At 55.5% G+C, this 21,915-nt stretch overlaps 1 protein-coding gene across 1 annotated transcript; it reads right to left on the reverse strand.

Moving 5' to 3' along the window:
• Positions 1-489: 489 nt before the first annotated feature.
• GATA5 (GATA binding protein 5) lies at positions 490-13,799 on the reverse strand. Its single transcript, XM_075517303.1, has 7 exons — positions 13,445-13,799; positions 12,141-12,743; positions 9,825-9,991; positions 4,079-4,204; positions 3,136-3,223; positions 2,441-2,565; positions 490-1,376 (listed from the first exon to the last, which is right to left on the reverse strand). The coding sequence occupies exons 2-7, from the start codon at positions 12,658-12,660 to the stop codon at positions 1,221-1,223; spliced, it is 1,182 nt and encodes a 393-aa protein (XP_075373418.1). The 5' UTR covers positions 12,661-12,743; positions 13,445-13,799; the 3' UTR covers positions 490-1,220.
• Between the last annotated feature and the right edge of the window lie 8,116 nt (positions 13,800-21,915).

The raw sequence follows: 21,915 nt of genomic DNA on the forward strand, positions 1-21,915 counted from the left end.
GCTCCCCCTTCATTTCCCACCCGTCTCCCCTCCTCGGTACGATCTTCTCCTCACCCCCAGGCTCCACTGGAGCTTCAGGGGCCCCTTGCATGCCCCTGGCAGAGCACATCTCCCTATCGCCCACCTCCCTGGAGCAGCTCCAAGAAGCTGTAGAAACGCACTCTTGCCAGCTTTTGGAAGTGTGATGTGGGTTTTGCATCACTGATGATCTTTCGCTACAGCTCAGCTCCAAGAAATTATTTTCTACTTGGCTTTCGTTAAATTAAAAAGGAATCTCTGCCCTGCATGGCTGAAAGTTGGAAAACTTCCATTCAAAACATCCCCAAAACTGGATGCAAACAAATATACCCCCAACACATCCTTTATTTTTCAGTCCCTCAAACCTTTCTCTTAACTTTTGGAGGACTAACTTCTGATTTTCTAATGCTCAGAGTTGGCAATATCAAAAACAATCAGGAAATATGAAAGAAAAACAGCATTTCAGTATTCTTTTATTATTGGGAGGTTTTGACCATTTTTGTCATGTGGTTTGCCTAGAATAATAATAAAAAAATCTTTCTTTGGAGCTGGAAAGGGAAGAGCAGTGTGTTTATTTCATGTATGACTCATCAGCTCAGTGTTGATAGGCTAAACGCTTCAGAAGCTAACACTCTATAGAGATGATTGGTTTTAATACAAAACAGTAAATGTTTAAAACAACTGTTGCTTTTTTTCTTCTCTTTTCTTCCTGTTGTGGCCAATAAAACATAAGGGAGGCCACGCAGTTTACATTTTAATAAAATTAAGTTATTTGGTGCCATGTTATTACAGTCCTTATTGGAAAGTGGAATAAATTGCACACAGAGGAGTCATAGGAGGGAGAAATCACTGCGAATAAACATAGATTCTGGGATGCATTTATTTGCTGGTTTCATCTCAAAGGAGGAAGGCTTTCCCCGGGAAAACAGAGGCGGCCTCGGGGCTCCGGCCTGGGGGAGGCAACCCTGGGGCGCTCCGGCTGCGGATGAGCTTTCTGGGGAGCCGGTGCCACAGCGGGGCCATCCCGGCCCCGTCCAGCCAGCGTTTTCCAAGCATCCTCCAAGAGAAACCTGTCCTCCGGCCACGGCTCCGCACCCCGCAGTCCCAAAGCACGAGGGCAGCCCGTCCTCCTGCCCGTCGGCCGTTTGCAGGGCCAGCCAAAAACGTTGGTCCCGAGGCTTTTTGCCGGAGGTTGGGGGTTTCTAGGCGAGCGCCAGGGCACACCAGGAGTCCTGCCGCAGCGGCACGCTCAGCCCAGGCTGCGGGGCCATGGTGGTGGGGGAGAAGGTGTAGTCCTCGGGCTCAAATTTGAACTCGCTGTGGCCGCCGGCCAGCGCCTCGTCTGACTGGCTCTGCACCTGCGCCGGGGAGGGAAGCAGAAAGTCATTAGAAAGCCCGTTATCAGCCAATGGGTCACTCTCCCCCTTCTCCTAATGCGGTGGTAGGACTTGGGTGGATTACGGACACGGTGGGTTAGCCCTGATGCTACCGCTGCCCTTCGGAGCAGCCCGGAGCCGGGCAGGAAGCGTGCTCCATCCCCAGCAAGCACAAGGAACAAGCCGGGAGGAGGCATCCTGGGGCCTGTCTGCATGTATTTATTGACTAAACATGTCCAGTTTGGAGATCTCTAGGTGCATGTATATTTTTTAAGAGCGCAGCACAAATCAGATTTATCTGTTTCAGCCAAAAAAAAAAAAAAAAACCAACCCCTCTCCCATATGGCGCAGCTGGCACAGTGCCAGGCGCTCAGCCGCTGGAGCTGAGCTTCCCCTCCATGCACGCACATCCAGCTCGGAGAGGGCTTACACCCAGCATAACGATAGCGCTGGGTCACAAAATTTGGATGTGCGGGTTGATTTAGAGCCGTTTTTTCCACCGCCAAGACAAAATAGCAACCTGCCCCAAAGAAATTCTCCGGGCGGGACAGCCTTGCAATCTGGGGTCTCTGACAGCATTACAGCTCTGTGAGCGCTGAGCACCTCAGGGCTATAAAGCGCAGATAACGTATGTCCAGGGAGCCTTCTCCTGGGAGCTACAGAGGTTTCCACCCTGGGCTAGTCCCACCAACTCAACAGGGTTACAACTCCCAGGATTTCATGGCAGGAGATGGGAATTAAACCTAGCTCTGCGCCAAAGCTGGTTCGCCACCGATCGCCTCCGTGGCAGCAGGGCTTGGACCTCCCAGTTCCGCACTGCAAGATGGAAGAGCCGATGGGGAGCCAACAGGCTGGAGCCCTTCCTGGTTCGCAACACCTTGGCTCACGCTCCCTGCTTCCTCAGTCTGAGGCAGTCCATCAGGCTGGTGGCCCCCAAAGCAATGAAATAATTGCTTCGCCTCATCAAGGCCTCCCAGGTCAGCGACTACTGAGGCGTGTGGAGCATCTATCCCAGCAGAAGATGGCTGCGGGTCCCTGTGCCTTACCTGGGACACCGACACGATGTTTTGTCCGGGATACTGCGAGGTCGTGCTGGGCTCTGACTTTAAAGTGACCGTGCTGTCTGAGTTTGTAATGGAAGAAGGGGAGTTAGTGGCCGAAGTCGTAGACCCTGGAAGAAAATCGGTACAGGACGGTGAAGCAACATAGGTGCAATTCTGCTCTTAAGGAAATTTATATTTTAATATCTACCATCACATCTCATGGCACAACTCTACTGTTCTCCTTCTCCACTGCACCTCTGTCAAGGTAAGGCTTTGTACTTGGCCATCAAGATGCTGACGGAGGAGGAGAAGCAGTGCTGGTCCTGGTACAGGCCAGATGGGCTAACGTTGAATGTGTCATCATACCTTCTCCTCGACTCTTTAATACACCATTCCTAGCCCTGTTTTTTCCCATTATTCAATTTAGCCCAGATCTGCTTGAACACGAGCGCTGCTGGGCTGGAGCCGGGTGCCCACAGCGCAGAGGAACTTCACGGGAATATGACCACAGTGAGATTTCCCACCCAGCGTCCTCCTTCCATGTGAGGGCTAGGCATAAATACAGGCCCTACATCTAAAGCAATCATCAGGGGAAAAAAATCACAGTATTATTTTCTAATTATCATAATTTCTTGCAGAAGACATGTTGAGGTGAAATGTGCTCCAAGCCCCCGTGATGGATCATAGCAGCACTGTACCTGTTGAGGTTTTGCCTTTGGTAATGTTTTTAGGCTTCCTTTTCCTCGTCTGGATGCTTTCCTTTTTCATGGCCAGAGGTCGTGGTACCTTGACATTCATAAAGTTTGGAATCATTAATATTGTATTTTATTTAGCTCCTTCCCACACACGTGTTGCTCTCCTATTTACGTGCTGTAGCTCTTGCAAAGCACCTAAAGTCCTTGTCCTTCACTAAGTGCTATTTTTCTCTGCAACAGGCCTTGGCTGGAAGATGTATAAGGCTAACAGCTAAGGCTTTCCCACAAATTCTGTTTTTTCCTTTATTTCCTATTTTCCTTTTCCTGATTTATTAGTGACCTTTATGACAGAGCCCTATTAAATTACACTGACAGAGAGCCTACGTGGCTCGGAGGGAACGGTCATGGGATAAAGAGACTTTAACCTTTATGGCAGAAATTTGAAGAGGCCTGTATGGTGGGATGACGTCTCCTCTTTGGCTGATGGACATGTTACCAACATGTTCCCATCCTCTGTGGATAAACGTTATCAGCCAGCCTCCATGTGGACTCCTTAGCATCCTTCACACATTCTTAATTACCACATCTAGAAGAAATGTTCTCCTTATCTCCAGTCTGGGTTTGGGGAGCTTCAGTCTCCAGCTACTGGAGCACGGTAAGCTTTCTTTTTGGGGAGTAACTTGGCAAACGGCCTAATTAAGAGCCACCCAGTGCCAGAAATCTCTCCTCTATGCAGGTACCTCCTGAGAGTGTTCCAGTACCCCCTTAGCCTTATTCTGGAGAACCTCAGTAGACTGAGCGTTTAACTGTTCAAGGAGACAGGACTGGGTTACGGCTCTTCTGGGTCCAGTCTAGAGGCTGGTCCCTCCAGACCTGATATCCTGGACCTGCTGGGCGGTGATCCCAGCACCCAAAGGGTCCCTCCCGCTGCAGACGCGCTCCTCACCCCGTGGAGCTTCATGTACAACCCGCAGGCGTTGCAGACGGGCTCCCCTTCGGCGTTTCTTCTCCAGAGGGTGGTATTGGTTGTGTGGCAGTTAGTGCAACATAGGCCAGCACGTCTAGATGAAGACTTAAAAATAAGCAAACACACACATGAATGCACATACAGCAATGATTAATTGGGAAGTTTCCTTTAAAATTCCTATAAAAATAAAATCTCCAATTACACCAATTTCCTGGAAAATGTGAAACACACACAATAGCCAAATTCAGATCAAAGAAATTACATTCAAATGAGATCAGTCTAATTTGCAAGTGCTTTTTTTATTGAGCTTGATAAACCTGGCAAATATCCTCGCAACTCATTTCACCAACTTCCAACAGATCTGCTGGAAGTGATCAGGACTCAGAGCACAGAGAACTTTCCTCCAGGAGATCCACTCAGACGGAGAAAGAGATGGAAAATGCCAGCCAGGCTTTAAGCACACGAAGAAAACTCCTCATGCTTTAAGTGAACTGTTCTGTTTTTCTGCACTCAGAACTACCACTAAAGTTAGCACCATCCCAGTTAATCTCTGGTTCAAGACAATTGGCTTTGGAATTCAGACAATTGGAATCAATTGGCTGAACTGAGCAGAACCAAACTGAACTGGCCCATGATGGGACCAAGGAAATTATTCTTTGCATGTCTCGCAGATAATCTGTTCTCTTACAGGCTGCAGAAGCACCGTGCAAACATTAATTAATGACATATTTTGTGAGTGCAGTGATTGCTGGCTCTGAAACGTTAATACTTCCAAATGGAGAAGGAAAATGTTCTGGCAGAAGCAGCAAACTCATTTCTGACAACAGTACTCCAAGCCACTGGAAAATTCACAAGTCTCTATATACAGAGTTGTCAGCTCAATAGGCATTTCATTTGAAAGTCTCTTAACACCAGGTATTGAAACTATTTTAATAAAAGACTTCACTAAGGATAAGATACCAGTGACATCAGTAATATCACAGGCTCTCCACATTCAGGTGTTTGAATACGTTCTTCAGCCTTGAGAAAAATCACTTTGATTCCTCTCAAAGGCAGATGATAGGTGATGCAGGCAATAAAGAACTCCCCGTTTGTTTATTCTTCCATTATTGCTTGATATCATGACTGAGCAATATGACGAATCGGGTGGGAAGAGTAGGAATAAAAATGAAATGTTTTCACAAGGTTAGCAGTCAAATAAAGATCAGCTTTGAGTTTCAAGAGACACAAGTGACATGCCCAAGCTTTGATTCACGCATTGGTCAGCAAAGAGATCTCGGCAACTATTTGCAAATAATGGTATTGCTTTGGAAATTATTTATCTTTCAAGAAATAACCAGGCAAAAATAATAATACAGTGAGGTGTGAGCTGACAAGCCTGGCACAGAGCAGGGGACAGCAATCCTTGTCCCTAATATGGGACACGGTGTCACAGCAAGATCCTGGAGCGGTTACAGAGCTTTCTTAAAGCCTTTCAGCTGCCGGGGCTGTGCCGTTCGTCCCTGCGACCAGGAGGGACCTCGGCCCCGATGGGAGCAGAGGGAGGTGCTGAGCACCCAGTGGGTGCAAGGGGCTCTGAGGTCCAGCTCCTGCCGCGGGCGCGGAGGGGAATTTGGAGGCACTCAGCCCTGGGGTAACTGTGCCCGGCGTGAGCTGGTGAGATCTGTCATCGCCTGCGGATGGAGGAAGGCTGATGCAAAGCCCTTTGGAAAGCCCCGAGATTTCTGGGCCACCGCAGGTGCCTGGGAGGGAGGGATATGCCGTCCCTATTTCATACAACGCTTTGTCCGTGGCTTGCAGATGAGGTGGCAATGAGACCCGTGGCTCCAGTGGCCAAAGGGCAATGCCAGCCCTGCCAGAGCTCTGCGGCCCTGCCAGCCCTGCATCACGACCTGCTCGCAGGCTTTCTGCTGGGGCAGCGGCACATGCCTTCTGCATCTCCTGCACATCACTCTGTGGGCTGCCTCCTCCTCGCAGAGCCAGGGAGAGCAAAAACCATCCTCCACAGCTAAATATTACAATTTAAACCCCAGAAACCCCACGAGAACCTGGCCCTGCACCACAACCTGCCAGCTTAGCAAGAAAGAGACAGTCAAGGCTACTGTTGCTCACTGAAGGACATGGGTACAATACGTTATTGCTGGTTTCCCAGCAGTTCCCTTAAAAGAAAATGCATTTCTGCTTGCCTCCACCCGGCTGCCTTTGTACCATTCTGACCTTGTCTAGGAAGTTGTTGACTTCAACATTGTGCTCCAGTGTTTATTTATACAAATGCAGCGTACACTCAAACAAAAACTCTTCACTGACTGGGCTTGACAGCCAAGTGCTGCTGATAAGCTCAAGGAATGGTGAGTTGGTGCCTATCGAATCAACCGTGTGCGAGTGCTGCTTGGAGAGCCCAAAAAATTCAGAGCCAGCAGGGCAGGTCCTCCTGAGGGAGCCCAAAGCCATCAGAGACTTTGCTTCACCTCCTTTTCAAAGGTGGAAATGAAATCACAGGATTTCGCAGGAAAAAAAGAAGCCTGTGGACCCCCAGATTTAATCAGAGCTTCTCTGTCCCCCTTGCCAGCAGGACGGAGGGGACCCAGTGTCGATAGGAAAGAGGTTGCAGCAAAGCATGCTGACATACCCGAGCTCAGCTCCTGAAAGCGGGCAGATCCGAGGCTCAGAGCCAAAAGCAGCAGCATCGTCTGAGATTTGCCTTTGCTGTCATGGCTTTGGGCAAACCCACACCTTGGAGGACAAGGGAGCCGCAGGAACTGATGGCCTGGAGAAAGCCAAGGCATGCTGCATGGCTCTAGGGTCCTATCAGGTTGTCCCAGGGCTGTGATCAGTCCCATCCCCACCTTCCCCAAAAGCGTCACCAAACCCACTACGCATTGCAAACTGTAAAATAGGACAGGCTGAAAAAATACCCCCTGAGCCGAGGCAGCAAAACTCAACTCCGGGTTAGTCCTTCAACTCAGGACCGTGTGGGAGCTGCTGAGCACAGGATGGCTGCTGCATCTGCCCCCCCTTGCTGCACCGCACGGTGCAGCTCTGCTCCTAACGCGGGGAAATCGTATGCACAAGGATGCTCCAGCGGCTGCTCCTGGATGGTAAAAGTGATTTGGCGTTTAGGACGGGCTCTAAGGTATCGTCTTGTGAAACGTGCCAAGAAACTTTGGGTAGAAAAGATACTGCCTGAAATAAAGTGCTGCTCCCATCCTCTTCTAAGGTAAATCCTTTCTGCCGAAAGCCACAGTGCTTTGAATACAGACACTGGCTGTAGCAAAACAGCTGTCCCTGCTGCGTAGAGGATGATGCCTTTATCACAAAAAAAGAAACAAAAAAATGAACTGGAAACTACACTACTATTGCTCGCCCTCTCCCACGCACAAGCAGGCCGAGCGCTACCGAGCTGCAGGACGTCATTCCCGCAGTGTTATCTGGGCCATGTTGCGTTCTCCAAGGCTTTCAGTGGGACTTTGCTTTGTGAAAACAGAAGTCAGAATAACTCCCAGCGTGGCGTCTACTTACAGAACAAAGGTCATAACGTAAAGGACAAAAGCAACCATTTTTCCTTCCCGTGTCTGTATTTCACCAGATTGTGAAACAGACGATTTCATCGTTCCTAGAGCACCGGTGTGTCACCGCGTTCACTGCTCTGCTCCCACCCAGCCCGTGCGGGTGAGGTTATGAGCAGGGAAGACATCCCCCGCCATGGAAATCATTCGGGGGAAGAAACATCCTAAGCCACTGGGGTGCAGGTCGCTCCCTCGGTGGTGGATTTGCAGAACGTGCCTGGCACCCTCTTGCCCATCATCAGTGGATCCCCCTTCCTCCGACAGGGCAGAACTTGTTGCAACATGACGTTTCAAACCCTTGGGAAAATCCAAGATTTTGAAATGTTTCATTCCAAAGTCAGGATGGAAAATCAAAAGTGCAGCCCCTTTTCTAATCCATAAAACAAAATCCCCACTCATGTATTTCAACTTTGCTGAAACGTTTCCCCTGGATAAGAATCAGCTCTTTCATGTGGGTTTTATCATTATTGTACTGATTGCCAAAATAATAATAAAAAAGTTTGGAAGTGCTTTGATAATTCCCGGCAAGATTTGCTCATTCCTGGGAAACGGTCTTAAATTCTGCAAACCAGCATTCTCCACCAGAAAACTTTGTTGAAATGTTTACCAAAAAATGCCTCCCAGGTGCTACGTACGGGGCTCTGCCAGCAATGACAGAGGAGCAGGCAGGGAGCTTGGGGTTCCCGAGCGCTGCCTGCACCACGCAGGCAGGGTTCAGGCAACACAAGGCTGTCTCCCTTCCCACGCGCCGAAATAAAATACTGAATAGCAGCGAGACCTCTCCAATTCCTTTGGGGAAAAGCTGGTCAAAAAAACCCTGGAAATTCATCCAGCGCCACATTTTGATGCCACTCCGAAATGCAGAGTTGGATTTAAACTGGTTGGCACCTATCTCTCTATGCATGGATCGTATTTGCTCTGAAGAAATCAGCAGCAGATCTCTGAGATTTGCAGCACAGCAGCGACCAGAGCCCGCTGCCGGGGTGCAGATTTAATGTCATTACATTAAAGGAGACCAGGAGGGTTTTGGTGAGACAGGCAAATCCTCTCGGATAATGCTAAACGTTTCACAGAAATGCCTGGATTTTGATGTGGTGAACAAAACAGCGTGATTTTCCACGGAGACGCTGCTCATTTCATTTTGCAAATCCAGAGGCACATTTCCGGGATCAGAATCAGAATGAAACATCTTGCTCAATCCCAACTTTTTTTGTCATGGTTTTCTTACACAGAAACTTGTCACTGTTGGGTTATTGCTAATAATTTGTTTTGCAATGCAAAAAAACAACTGCAGGAATACACCCCGAGCAAAAGCAAAAGGAGCTCCCAGCTGTTCCCCAGCACGGCTCCGACAAACATCCTGTTTGTAATGATGGCTTCTGATGACAGGCTCTGAAACCAAAACTGTTACCACCAAATTTAAACATCCCGAAGCAACTCCACAAAAAAAAAGGAGGCGCCTTTCCTCTCTCACGATGGGATCCCAATTGGAGGAAGCCCAGTACCACGTTGTAGGGGGGAAATAATGCTTTAACCTGCAGAGAAACCAGGAACTACCAAACCCCAAATTTCCCCCTTAGGCAGGCGGGTGAAAGCAGTGGGCAAACTGGGCCTCATCCTGCTCCCATTGCGAGTGGCCGCAAACCTGCCTGGGCCAGCTCAGGATCAGCCCTGTCTCCTGTTCATCTACCCTGCCTAGACCATGTGTGTCTGCATGAAGAACTAGGAAATAATAATAATTATTGTAGAATAAAAAGCAACGCGCCCACTGTGGGAATGGAACCTGAGGAAGCCCGCAGAGCCCCGGACCGCAGCAGGGCTGATCAGCCCCCGCTCAGCTGCAGCGCAGCCCCTCCGTGCAGCCCCGGGACCCCTCCGGTCCCTGCTGCCCCATCTCTGCGCTGCCCACCAGCCGTGCCGGCGCGGCAATCCCCCCCAGCTTCACTGCGCTCCTCCTGACCCGGGCCAGCTCTGCACCGCAACCAAGGGCTCCTGGCAGCGCTGATGGTGTTTTATTCGTGGGAGAACGGAGGGTCAAACAGGCCCTAACACAAGCACAGAGATGCTGACAGCGCAGACGCCGCAACAGCCCCCTGGGTCCTGCCCTCCAGCCATCCCCGGGTGGAGCAGGGGATCCCCGCGGGGTTTCCCTCTCTTACCAGCCTCTTCTGCGGCTTGAGTGGCCGGTTGATGCCGTTCATTTTGTGGTAGAGCCCGCAGGCGTTGCACAGGTAGTGCCCGGTGCCGTCCTTCCTCCAGAGCGGCGTGGACATGGCCCCGCAGTTCACGCACTCCCGGCCGTCCCCGGGGAACTCCTCCAGGTACTCTGGAAGAGACACCCAAGGGTGCGGGTCAGGAGCTGTCCCCACTGCACAGGGGTCACCCGGGGCCGGGCTGCCCACGGGGACCCTGCAGGAGAGGGTCCCTAATCCTCTGTGCCCTGCTACTCCTCTGCGAGGGACAACCGCTGCCCGAAGGGAGTTCACCTCCACTCTGCAAAGGGTGGACCAAAAGCCTTTCTTCCCCCCCACACCTGAATCTTTTAATATTTTGCTCAAGAACAGAATATCCCCCATTCCCATCCCAAAAGATCCCAAAGTGCTGAGCGTGGCTGGGGTCTCCGTGGGCTGGGAACGGGCAAGGAGCTCATCAGCGGGAGAGCGCGGCGTTACCCCTGCACCGGGCGCAGTCCGGGCTGCAAAAATAAATGATGATCGGGGGGCAAAATGGGGAGATTTTCCTCATTTCCATCAAGCTGCGTTGGTCGCTGGCCGGTGGGGACGGCCGGGCTGGGAAAGGGCTCGGGGCTGCCCGCGGAGCAACGCCGGGCTGCGGCTCCGCTCGCCCCGCGCCGCCGGGCTGGCAGCCGCGGGGCGCCCGGGGCTCCCCGGGAGAGCATCGCCGCCCGCCCGCGGCCCCCAGCTCCTGCTAGCGAGGCTCTTCCTCGCTTTTCTCCCCCCCACCACCGCCCCGAAAGCCCCGGGAAGAAGTCGCGGAGCCGCCCGCTCCGAGCACCGTTCCCGGCCCGTCTCTGCCCCGAGCGCGGCTCCGCGGCAAACGGGCAGCCCGGAGCAAACCCGAGGGACTCCGCGATTGAGGGTCGGTCTTTTTCCTCCTGCCGCTTTTCTGTCTCTTTTTGAAATAAATTCCTCCGCCTGGAATGTTATTTTCTTTCGAAGAAAATACGCTCTTATATTTTTTTTTCGTCTTCGATCGTATTAATAATGATCCAACGGCAAGAAAAAGGGAAAAGAACAAAAATTAAAAAGGGGAGAATGGAAAATAAAAATTAAATGTAAAAAGTAAAAAAAGAAAAAAGTTGCAATAATTAATTAAATGAATAAAGAATAGTTTACGCTGCTTAAGAGCGGTTTACACTATTCAAGAGCAAAAATAAACGGCAGAGAGGACGGCGGCCACTATTCCGGATCCCAAACCACCAAATTCAAAGCGCAGAAGAGATTTCTGCACCATCACCTCCCTCGGCAGGACCGGGGCGATCCCTTCTCGCACAACGCAACGGATTTTCCCAGACAAAGAGAAAATCCTGGAAAGAAACCGCTCCCGAGCCCCTCCGGCGTGGGAGGAAAAGCCGAGCCGGGGAGGCAGCTCGGCGGGGAGGGGGGGGCTGCTTCCCTGGTTTAACTTTGTTCTTGGGGTAAAGATAAGATAATTCGGTTCACCGCAGTAAAGATGATAACGCGGCTGAGATCTTGAAGTGGCTTTTAAAGGACTTTGCAAACCACCGCCGGAGGAGGATGGTGAAAAACCCCGGGGTTATAAACCCTGCGCACGGAGAGTCCTTTTAAATCAAGCCCAAGACTTTATTTGCTCGGGACTTGGTTTAAAAGGACTGTCCGGTGTGGATGCGAACGAATGGCAGGCAGCGGGGTTTATTGTTCAACGCCTGAGTGCGTTTCAGCCTCTCTCCAAAGGCCGCAGAGCGATGCAGCTGCGGACCTGTTTGGGCGAAGGTGAATTAGGAGACCGAGAGTCTGTTCAAATATAAACTAATTTACCACAATAAATTACTTAAAAGGGAGGGAGCTATAAATCTGCCCCGCTAATTTAAACACAAGGGTAAGTATTGAAGCACAGGCACAAAGTCGATATTGTGGGAAGGAGATATCGGGGGGGGGGTGGGGGGGGGGGGTGGGGGGAAGGGGTTGAACAGCCTCTGCTCCTCTGTCCTGCGGGGGAATTGCTCTCCTTTGAAACGTGGTCTTTGCCCTTCGTGTCACACCCCCCCACACACCCCTGTCCAGGGACAGCCACACACACCCCGTGCCCGGATCACCTCTCCATCCCTGGATACAACCATCCCCTCCTGTCCCGTCGGGGACGGCAGCGGGGCAGCTCACCCCGGGGCCGGGCCACCGACTCGCCGGGGGGATGGAGATGGCTCCGAGCCGGCGCCGAGAGCCGGGAAACGACTCGGCGCCCCGAGGCGACGGTGAGGGGCGACGGCGACCTACCGAAGGTGGACCTGCGGCCGGGTAAAGCCGCCTGCCTCGTCTGCAGGCTGTGCAGCACGCTGCTCTCAAAGTGTCCGGCCGTCCAGGAAGGCGGTATCTCGGGGGTCACGTAGGCGGGGTAGGGGCTGGAGTAGGACCCGTTAACGGAGCGCACCAAGGCGTTGCCGTACTGCTCCCGGCCCCCGCCGCCCAGCAGCAGGGGCCCCTGGTAGGCGCCGTCGCGGCCCGGGGGGCTGCTGCCCGGCGGGCTGTGGGAGTAGGAGAAGCCCGACGGCGGGTGGGGGCTGCCGGCGTTGAAAGCGGCGGCCTCGCCGCTGCTCTGCCCCCAGCCCGGGGGGTTGGCGAGGTGGCTCTGGTGCGGCTCGCAGCCTTGCAGGTAGGGCAACGTCTGGAGGACGGAGGGTACCCGGGTGGTGGGCACGTAGACGGGCGAGCCGGCCGACGAGTGGAGGAAGTTGCTGGAGTCGTGGGAATAAGCCGACTGGCCATGGTTGGGGGCGAGGGCCAGGCCCTGATACATGTTCCGTCCTCGGCGGCGGCGGCGGCTGCTCAGGGCCCGGCCGGCTGCGCCCCGACGTTGCCGAGGGGCTCACTCAGAGGAACCTGGGGGGGGAGAGCCGAGAGCCGCGGGCTGAGACCCCGACCGACCCCGGGAGACGCCGGCCCGGGGCCCTTCAGCACCCGCCGGCCTTTCCCGCAGCGAAAGCGCCTCTTCCCTGCCTCAAGCGGGGGCAGTAATTTGTAATTATTTTTTTTTTCCTTTAAACTTTACTCTGGTCAGCTCGTCCCGCGGGGGAAACCCGCGGCGCTGGGCCGAGAGCAGCGGCCGAGCCACGGCGAGAAACAACCTCCGGGCAGCGGGCAGCAGCCCCGCCGGCACCTTCCCCCGCCCCGCCGCCCGCCCGGGCGCTTCCACGGGGCCGAAAAAAACCAAGGGTTTTTTTTCTTTTTTTTCCCCTTTTTTTTTTTTTTCCCAAAAGTATTTCCCTTCCCGTCTATTTTTTAAGCCCCAGGCCTGGAGCGCGCCTCGGGGCCTTGCCGGCGGGGAGGCAACCGGCCGCGGCGCGGCCCCTCGGGGGCCCGGACCGGGCGAGAGCGGGGTCCCGGCGGCCCTGGGCAGCGGCCCCGCACGGGGAGCATCCCCTGTGTCCCCCATCCACCGGCGCTGCCGCTTCCGTGTTAAAAAGCGCAATAACCCTCAGGCAGGCCTCTCCGTGCGGACGGAGGGCTCCAGCCGCGGAGCACCGCGAGAGCATCCCGCCCCGGCCCCCCTCCCGGGCCGCTCCTCCCGCGCAGGTACTCACATGGCAGCGGGCCGGGAGCGGAGCCGGGCATGGCCGGGTGGGCATGAAGCTGCGCTCAGACCATCCAGGGAAATCCCAGGGAAATCAAAATAACAGTAATAAAAAAATAGAATAAAGTTTACGGGGGAGGGAGGAGAAAATCCAAAACAACCAGGACCCCTGGCAGAGAGGGACTGCCCTCCCCCGGTCCGGTCCCTCCCCTCCCGCCGCCGCCGCCGTCTCCCGTGGGTGCGTCCCTGGCTGCGCCCGGCGGGGAAGTGGCGGCGGCGGGGGCGGCGGCGGCTCTTTACGGCGGGCCCCGGTGCGGCCCGGCCCACGTGACGGCCGGCGGGGTAGCCCCGGTCCCGGCCAGGATTGGGCGCCTCCCGGCAGGGGGGGGGGGACGGGACAAGCCCCGCCGGCTCCGCTCCCGGCGGGGGGGACGCGCCCGCCGGCTCCCCCCTGGCGCGGGGCCGCGGGCGCCGGGCGAAGCGGGGGCAGGATGCGGCCCCCGGGGGTGCCCCGCACCGCCCCGGACCCCCGCAAGGTCGGAGGTGTCCGCCCGCCCCCCGGGGAGGGGAGGGGGTGGCCCCCTCCTTTGCGGGCCTGGCTGCGTTCCTGGGGGTCGCCCCGACGCCGCGGTGGGAGGCGATGCCCGCCCGGGCCGCCGGTAGATGCCGGGTGACACACCGAAAACTTTCCCGGCGGGGGTTTCGGGTAGCGGGGGACGCGGCCAGGCGGTGTTCTGCTCCGCGCCAGCGCTCCGGCTCTCCTTTGCCATAAACCCTGTGCTAACGGGGAAGGGGGGGGGGGGTCTCACCAGCCTGCCCCCAGCCCGCCCTGCCCTTTCTCCAGCGGCCCACGGCCCCGCCGAGGCTGGGGCGATGCTTGCAGCCTGCGCGGCCCGGCCGTGCCCGGGGCTCAAGGCGCCTCTGCCCGGCCGGGCCGCTTCGGAGAGGAGCGCTCCGGCCCCTCACCGTCCCGTCGGGGCCGCCCCGGGCTGCCCCGCTTGCAGGGCCTCTGCTGTTCCCCAGCGGGAGCAGCGGAGAGGGTCCTTCTCCCTGCAGGCCCCCGCCCGAGCGGCTCTGGCCTTGCGACGGGGACAAAAGCCCTTTCCCCGCTTTTCCCCGTCGCCGCGACCCCGGGAAGGGGCGGCAGGAGGGGAAGCAGCGCTTAGTCCCCGCTGCCCGCCTAGCCCGGGTAGTGTGGCCGATTTAACTCTCCTCCGGTGCCGGGCAGCGGGGCCGGTCCCCACCCGCCGCCGGAGCGAGGAAATAATTTCATCGTTATCGAGTTTTGCCTCCGGGGCGTGCGGGGAAATTTTTGCCCCTTTGCCTTTGCGGCAAAAACGGAGGGGAAAAAAAAAAAAAGCCTCGGCGAGCCTCACCCGCCTCTCGCTCCATCCCCGGGCGGACCGAGCTTTGCCGCCCTCAGGCCGCTGCCGACGGGATCAGGCCCTGCCCGGCCCCGGGAGCCCTCCCGTGACCCAGCCGAGCGCTGCCCGCCCGTGGGGTCCCGGCGCCCGGGGGAGCCCCTCCGGCCCCGGCTCCGCAGGGACCAGCGCTGCGGGAAGGGTGGGAAATTTCAGCTCCAAAATAAACTGGTGCAGGAATGCCAGCTATTTCCCTCGGAATAATGCAAGGCAACTGGCTGGAGATGTATTTATTTGCTCGCGAAAGCGGCCGTTTACGGCTCGCAAGGGTATCCCTGTGCCCGCAGAGCAAAAGAAAAGGGGGAAAAAAAAAAGAAAAAAAAAAAGGAAAAAAAGCGGTAGAAAAAGAAAATAACAACCCGGGGAGGCTCCTGCTCAGCCAGCCCCGCGGCGGCACGGGCAGAAACGTCCCCGCGGAAAACCAGCCCCAGCCCCTCCGTGGCCGTGGCCGAGCCACCGCCGGAGCGTCCTTCGTTTCGGTTCGGTTGTTAAAAGCGGGGTGAAGCCGTGGGGACGCGTGGATTTCCAGGCTTTAACAATTTCAAGGTGATATTTAACTGTGATTTATTCTATTATTAATTTGGTTTTTTAATGCGTGCGAACTGCCCGCTCCGATCGCTTCTGGCGTTCAAATAAATGCGAAAACGTTGAAAGAAACGAGGCGCTGCTGAAATCCGGGGGGATTTACCCCGTGGGCACGGTGACGCCGGAGGAAACCGCGGTGCGCGAAAATCTGCCCGCGGACCTGTTGCGTGTCCGCGTTCAGACCCCTCCAGTTGGTTTTGTTTTTTTCACCAGGTTCTCAAAGCACTTTCTCCCCGCCGTAGCGTGAGCTCAGCTCCCGGCGGTGCCGGGGCTGCTGGGCTTTCGCCCCACCGGGCAGCGGAGACCCGAGGCCGCGGCGAGGGGCGGCGGGTTCCACGGGCGGCTCCTCCCGCCGCCGCGCAAGGCAGCGCCCGCGGGCGCGGAGCAGCGCTGCAGGCAGGTGCTCCGGCACCGGGGGGTTTCCAGCACCACCCGCGGCAGCCGCCGTGGGACCGGCCCCATGTTCCGGTCCCAGTAGGGCACCGGCCCGGGCTGGTGCCACCCACCCGTGAGGCCTGCGTGGGGCTGCCCGCAGGGTGGGGGGACGCAGCCGGCGCTCACAACGTGCCTCCCTATCGCTGCGGTTTGGGTGTTTGTAGAAGTTTGGGCTGCGCTCGGTAACCGGGGCCCAGGCGGGGGTGCGGGGGTCCTCCTTTGAGGAAGACCCGGCGTGGGCGATGCTTTAGGTGAAGCAGCGAGGGAAGGTGCCAGCGTGGCACCGGTGCCAGCGGCCATGCCCCGTCCGCAGCCTTCGCACTGCGCCCGGGGAAGTCACGCCGGGGTGCGGGACACGGGGAGCCGGGGCTGTGCGGACACCCTCCCGGGGGGACAGGCGGGGGGTCCCTGGCGCTCCCTGCCCACCGAGGGCACCCCCGATGCGGCAGCCGGACGCAGGGTGCCCGACAGCCCTGCCCGGGACCCAGATCACGGCCAGGCTTAGACGGGCACAAACCCCCTAACACAAGGAGCGGGGCAGGTGATCCCCGGACCCCCCGGAGGAGACCACAGACCCTCTCTTCCAGCCCCGTCCGGGGCAGGGGCAGGCGGGAAGGCCTGCCGGGAGAGCCCGGTGTCACCCCGACGGTACCCGTCGGGAGCTTTGCCACCGGTGCACATCCCTTACCGGGCTCACGGTCCGTTAGACGGGGTGGGTCGGACCTGGCCCTGCTCTTCCTGGGGGATACGGCCACATTTTGCAGGAGGGAGGGGGTTAGGAAGAGGTCCCCGCTCCCCGTCCCCCCCCGCCGTCCAGGCAGAGCCTGGATCCGGCTGGGTCCGAGCGGGGCCGGTGCGGCTCGGCACGGCTCCCGAGGGAGCCCTGACCCCTCCAGGTGAGGCTCCCCCGGGCCGGGACAGACTGCCCGGCGCCCCGGCTCCTCGGCCCTAATCCCGCTCTGGCTGATTTGTGAGTCCTGCGCGGGGGCGGACGCGTGGGAGCGTCCCGCGCGGTCCCCGAGGGGGGCTTTTAGCTCCCCCTCCTCCCCCCCCCAAACGAAAACCAAGGGAAGAAAAGAAAAGGAAAGTGGAGGGAGGAGGGCAGAAACGTACCCGGTCCTGCTGCACCGGGCGAGGCGCATCCTGAGGGGGAAACCGCGGGTTCACGTTCCCCCTCGGTGCATCGGGAGGTGCCAATTAATTAAATGCGTCCCCTTTCCTCCCTCTGCCTCCCCCGGGCTGCAGCATCCTCCCCCGGAGCTCAGAGGCGGCTCGCAGCCCGCTGCCCTCGGGAGTGCCGGGGAGGGCGAGCTCCGACGTTAGAATCGAGCCCAACCCGGTGTCCCGCGGCGGGGCTCTGCCCCCGGCCGCCCGCCCAGCAGCCGGTACCGGGCCCGCTTCGAGCCGCCCTGCACCGAGCACCCCGCTGCAAGGGGAAAACCATCGAGTATTTCGCCCCGGCGGGCGGCACCGGGCCGCTTTCCGGCTCTGCCCCCGGCTCCCAAACGAACGACCCGGGGGGGGAAAGAACGAGCTGCTCGGGGGTAGAACAAGCACCCCGGGGGCTGCTCCCCCCTGCCCGGTGGGCCGTGAACGGTGGGGATCGACGGGAGGGGACCGGCGGGGTCTGCATCCCCTGGTCTGCATCCCCCGGTCCGCGTCCGTGGTCCCCATCCCCCGGTCCGCGTCCCTCCCTCCCTCCCTCCATCCTCCCCCCAGCCCCTTCCTACCCCGTCTCCAAGGGGTGGGTGGCCCCTGCCCAGGGACCCAGCTCAGGTACCTCCTGCGGCCGAGGCCGGGCTGATCGTAGGGCAGCGCTGGAGAGAAGAGAGCGGTGATGGACACGGCCAGGGCTGGGGGAGGCCCCAGCCAGCGAGGGGCTGTGGGCAAGGACTGAGCTCCCCCAGGCCAGCCAGGCAGGGACAGCAGGGTTTTGTGCCTGGAGAAGTGAGGGGATGCCGGAGGGCTGTGTCTCAAAAGGGTTAAATAAACAGCGGGCTTCGCCAAAAAATATTTATCTCCTGTTATATGCATGCGGCAGTGGCTCTCAGGAAGGGGGGCTGTGAGAGACGGGTTGGGGGAAGTATTTAAAATCTTTCCCCCTCTTACTCTGAGATCCTGTTTTCTTCCTTAGCACATACGGCTTTCACTGGCATGGAAAATAAAAGAGGTCCCGTAGAGCTGATGTAGCCTTCTGTCCCCTATGGACCCGTTGTATGGGGATGCTTCAGCCGCAGCCATTCCTCCAGCCGCTCACGAGCCAACAACAGCTACAAAAATCACCCCACTTCCTGCAATATTTAGAGGGTACAAAATGCAGACTGCGATGTGTGCCTCCCTAAGATGGGTAACTTGGCACGTGCCTCCTAAAAGTGACCTTTGCTTGTGCGGTTTTGGCCCCAATTGTTTAAAACTAATTTTCCTTCCAGGCTGATTTAACAGATTTAACTCCAAGTTTCAGAGCAGTCATGAAATCCTCAGGCTGACGATGGCAGGGCCAGTGGGCACGGGCCGGGGCTGCAGCACCCGCTGCTGGCAGTACCCCATGAGGGATAAACCACCTCTTTTTTTGCAGATGGCCAAACCGTGGTCTCCAGATTTGTTTGATGCAGGGGACTCTGCGGGCTCCAACTTTGCCCCAAGCCCAAAGGACAAGGACGGTCCAGCCCAGGCAGGATATCCAGCCCCAGGAGGGGCTCAGCATCTCGCAGGGGGTGAGGATCCAACCCCACCTGGGAAGTTCTCCAGGAGTTTTGCCATGGGCAGGAGCAGGCGGGAGCAGCGAGTGACTCAGGCTCTGGCCATGTGGGCACTCTGGGGGCTGCCTCGTGTATACAATTTCTTGTGCGTGTAAATGCTTGTGGGGTTGAAGCCGGAGGGCACAGCGAGCTACCAGCCAGGCAATGAGAGGCAAAAATCTTCTGTACTGTGAAATGGAAACTATTTCCCTGAAGAAACTTGAGCCCATGTGTGCCGAGCTGGTGGGCTGATACTGGCAATGCCAGCCCAGTCCTGGCAGAGGCCAGCAAGCAAAGAGCTCCGATATGAAACCACTTCCAGAGCCTTTCCAGCTACGCGGGGTTTCCACCGTGCTCCCCACTGCCATTACGGGCAATAAATGGGGAAAGAAAAAAAAAAAGGGGCTATTTTGGTATATTAACCTCCTTGTGGCCAGGTGAAAGGTTAAATTCACATGATTCATTGGCGGCTGAGAGACAGCACTTTGTTGCTAGGATTTTGGGGAATGCGGAGGGCTCCAGCGAAGGAGTCTCGCTAATCTTTAAGGGAGGGAGCCAGGCTCCTGTCTGACGGCTGCAGGCCCAGCAGCTCTGTGTTTCATTTCAGACTGTCACTCTCCTATCTCTCAGCTCACTCCCAGCTCCAGCTTGCTGCCAGATCTTGGGAACTGTTAACTCAGACAAATTTATAGATGGAAAAAGAACAGTTAGCCATTGTTCCTGGGGTGGGGGAGGGAGGAAAGCCAGGAGCTTCGGCCACCAAAGTCATGATGTAACCTGGTTGTTGCTTGGTTGGGAGAAACATGCAAAGGATCTTGCTCTTCCCGTGCCAGGGAAGGAAATTGGGACCATTATGTTACTGCTAAATTTTGGGAGATGGGACACTGGTGCCCAAGTCACTTGGAGAACTTTGTAGAGTGTTCCCATAAAGTGGAATCTCCTAGCTGGACGTCTCTGGGGTATGAGCTCATTTTTTTTGTTTCAAGTCCCGTGATACTGGGTGTTTTTCCTTAAAGCTTCAGACTCTGGAGTCATGAGATCCAACATCAACAGCAGTGTTCTCATAAACAAAGCGCCTGGCTATGTGGTTGCCGAGAAGAAACTGGAAAGGGGGAGATTTCAAGTATTAAAAAAGAAAAATCCAGTTGGCAAATACGGAGACCCTCAGATTCATTATTCTTTGAGAGTGCCATGACTTTCAGGAAGCATTACTGACTTCATCTACCTGGGAGAAAAGTGGGATACCAAGAAGTTGTTGTCTGGCTGGCGCTCTGCCCCTACTTCCCAGTTGGATACTCTTCCAACCAGCCTTCTGGTGGAAAGACTTTTTTTTTTCCCAATACAACATTAAACCCCATATCTGGAAAATGAGAGAGAGCATTCACTCACCCTAGTGTTTGGTTTATAGCTTTTGGATGATCTATGGCTCCTGAACATGGGTCTCTTTTGGAGTTTATGTCTGCCAAAATTACCCAAAGAATAGAGATACACCTTCTGGGACCATTTAGCCCCTACACAAGCCTCCCTGCAGCAAAGCTGTACCTGTGTTATCATCCTCATGGTTTCTGTAGCTCCTTCACCATCTGGAGGCATTCCTGGTTCTTTGTGCTTGCTCGCTTGGAGGGAAGCATGGGAAGGGTTTGGAGGACTGTTAGCTGCAAGCGGGTCCGCCTGCCCTCTTCTGCATGTACCTGCAGGACAGGAGGAATCTGTATCGCAGTGGGATAAACCAATTGGGGTTTTTATAGCTGCTCCGAATCCAGACCCCCATTTTTTTTTACCGTTATATGTGTGTACAGAGCAGATGGAGGTGAGAAATTTTGGATTAAAAAAATAAATAGTAATATGTTAAGTGCTTAGTAATTCCAACCACTTGAGGATGTGGCTGCATGGAAGATAGTTTCTTCTTCCAAGGTCTGAAGGGTTGCAGAAGCCTGTTTTTTTTAATCAGGAGACTGCAAAGATTTGATTCTGAAGACCCAGAAGGCAGCACGGTCCCAAAACATGACTCCCCCTCTTTTTACTTACTGGAGTTTTATTTAACTCTGCAATAACAGGGACAGACTTTCACATTCTACAAAATTTCTCCCCAAGGTCAGCTGCCATATAATGGTCATTGTCTGCTTAATTTTGCTATCTATAATTAGACTAGAAGCACATCTCTTTCCCATTGCAGTCTTGGTGTGACGTTATTGACTCAAAACCCCAGCATTACACAGGTGTGCACTTATAAATACAGGTCTGAATTAATCTCTGGCAGAAGTCTTCCACTGAAGTTAACGCAGATGCCTGAGGGATGAATGTGGGACACTATCTGCACTATGGGCTAATTTTCATTTTGCACCTCTCTCCTCGTATATCTTATGTGTCTAAAAATAATCTTCCATGAGGGAGAAATGGCACTATGACTTCTCATAAGCAAGGTACTGAAAGGATGTGACAAATGAATGGTGCAGCCTTTCCTATCTTCTAGAACTAAATTTAATGTTCCCTGCATTGCTTTGCTACACTTAATTTTAATACCCCTATGCCCAATATTTTTCCTGCCTTCGCTCGCTGCATTTGCAGGCTGTGCTTTCCTTTCACATCTTCTCTGCCACATCTGAACTGCCTTGGTTTGGGTCAGCAAATCTTCTCCTCCACCTCACGAAACTCCCCTTCCTACTTCTCTCTGTCTCTTCGGCTGCATCTCTGACCTCTCCTAGCCTCATTTTTCACCTTCTCAGCAACCTCTCAGCCCTCACTGGCTGCATTTTTCATCTGCTTTGGCATGAAAACATGGCTCCAATTAGTTGGAGAGGCGGTACGGAGAGGGAGAGGTGGAGAGGCAGCTGGTGCAGCCAGAGTGGGAAGCAAAGCACTTCTTTCTCTCTCTGGGCACCCCAGCTGGCCAAGACATGTGGTGGCTTTCATGGTTGAATGCTCTGGAGTTGGGAAGAAGGAGGGGAGAGCTTTTTCCTACTTCTCCGGACTTGTAAATACAAAGTTAAGCCACAACCTGAGCTTTGCACCACGTGAGTTTTAGGCATGGACCATAGCTGGTACGCAGCTGCTTTCTCCCAGCACAGTGGAAACCCACTAGTCCTGTGGTCAAAGCAGCGCCCGGGGGAGGACGTGGCGATGGGCCACTTGCAATCTCCCGTGCACTCCTGAGATTTCGCAGAAACAAGCTGAGCAAAGCCATGTGTTACGAGGAACCGCTGGAACGATTTTAAGCGAGCAAAGATATGCAGAAGCAGAAGTCCTGGCAAGCCTTTATTCAGTTCCCCATGGAAGGGAAGAAAATTATGAGTGTATATATC

This window comes from Mycteria americana, chromosome 14 (genome assembly GCF_035582795.1).
Source record: "Mycteria americana isolate JAX WOST 10 ecotype Jacksonville Zoo and Gardens chromosome 14, USCA_MyAme_1.0, whole genome shotgun sequence".
NCBI lineage: Eukaryota > Metazoa > Chordata > Aves > Ciconiiformes > Ciconiidae > Mycteria > Mycteria americana.

Excerpts from the sequence above, each read along its gene's own strand:
- GATA5 (XM_075517303.1), bottom strand. The coding sequence starts at position 12,660 with ATGTATCAGGGCCTGGCCCTCGCCCCCAACCATGGCCAGTCGGCTTAT. Across the intron at positions 4,205-9,824 it reads TCAAGCCGCAGAAGAGGCTG|TCTTCATCTAGACGTGCTGG; the intron begins GTAAGAGAGGGA and ends CTTATTTTTAAG. Across the intron at positions 3,224-4,078 it reads TGTACATGAAGCTCCACGGG|GTACCACGACCTCTGGCCAT; the intron begins GTGAGGAGCGCG and ends ATGAATGTCAAG.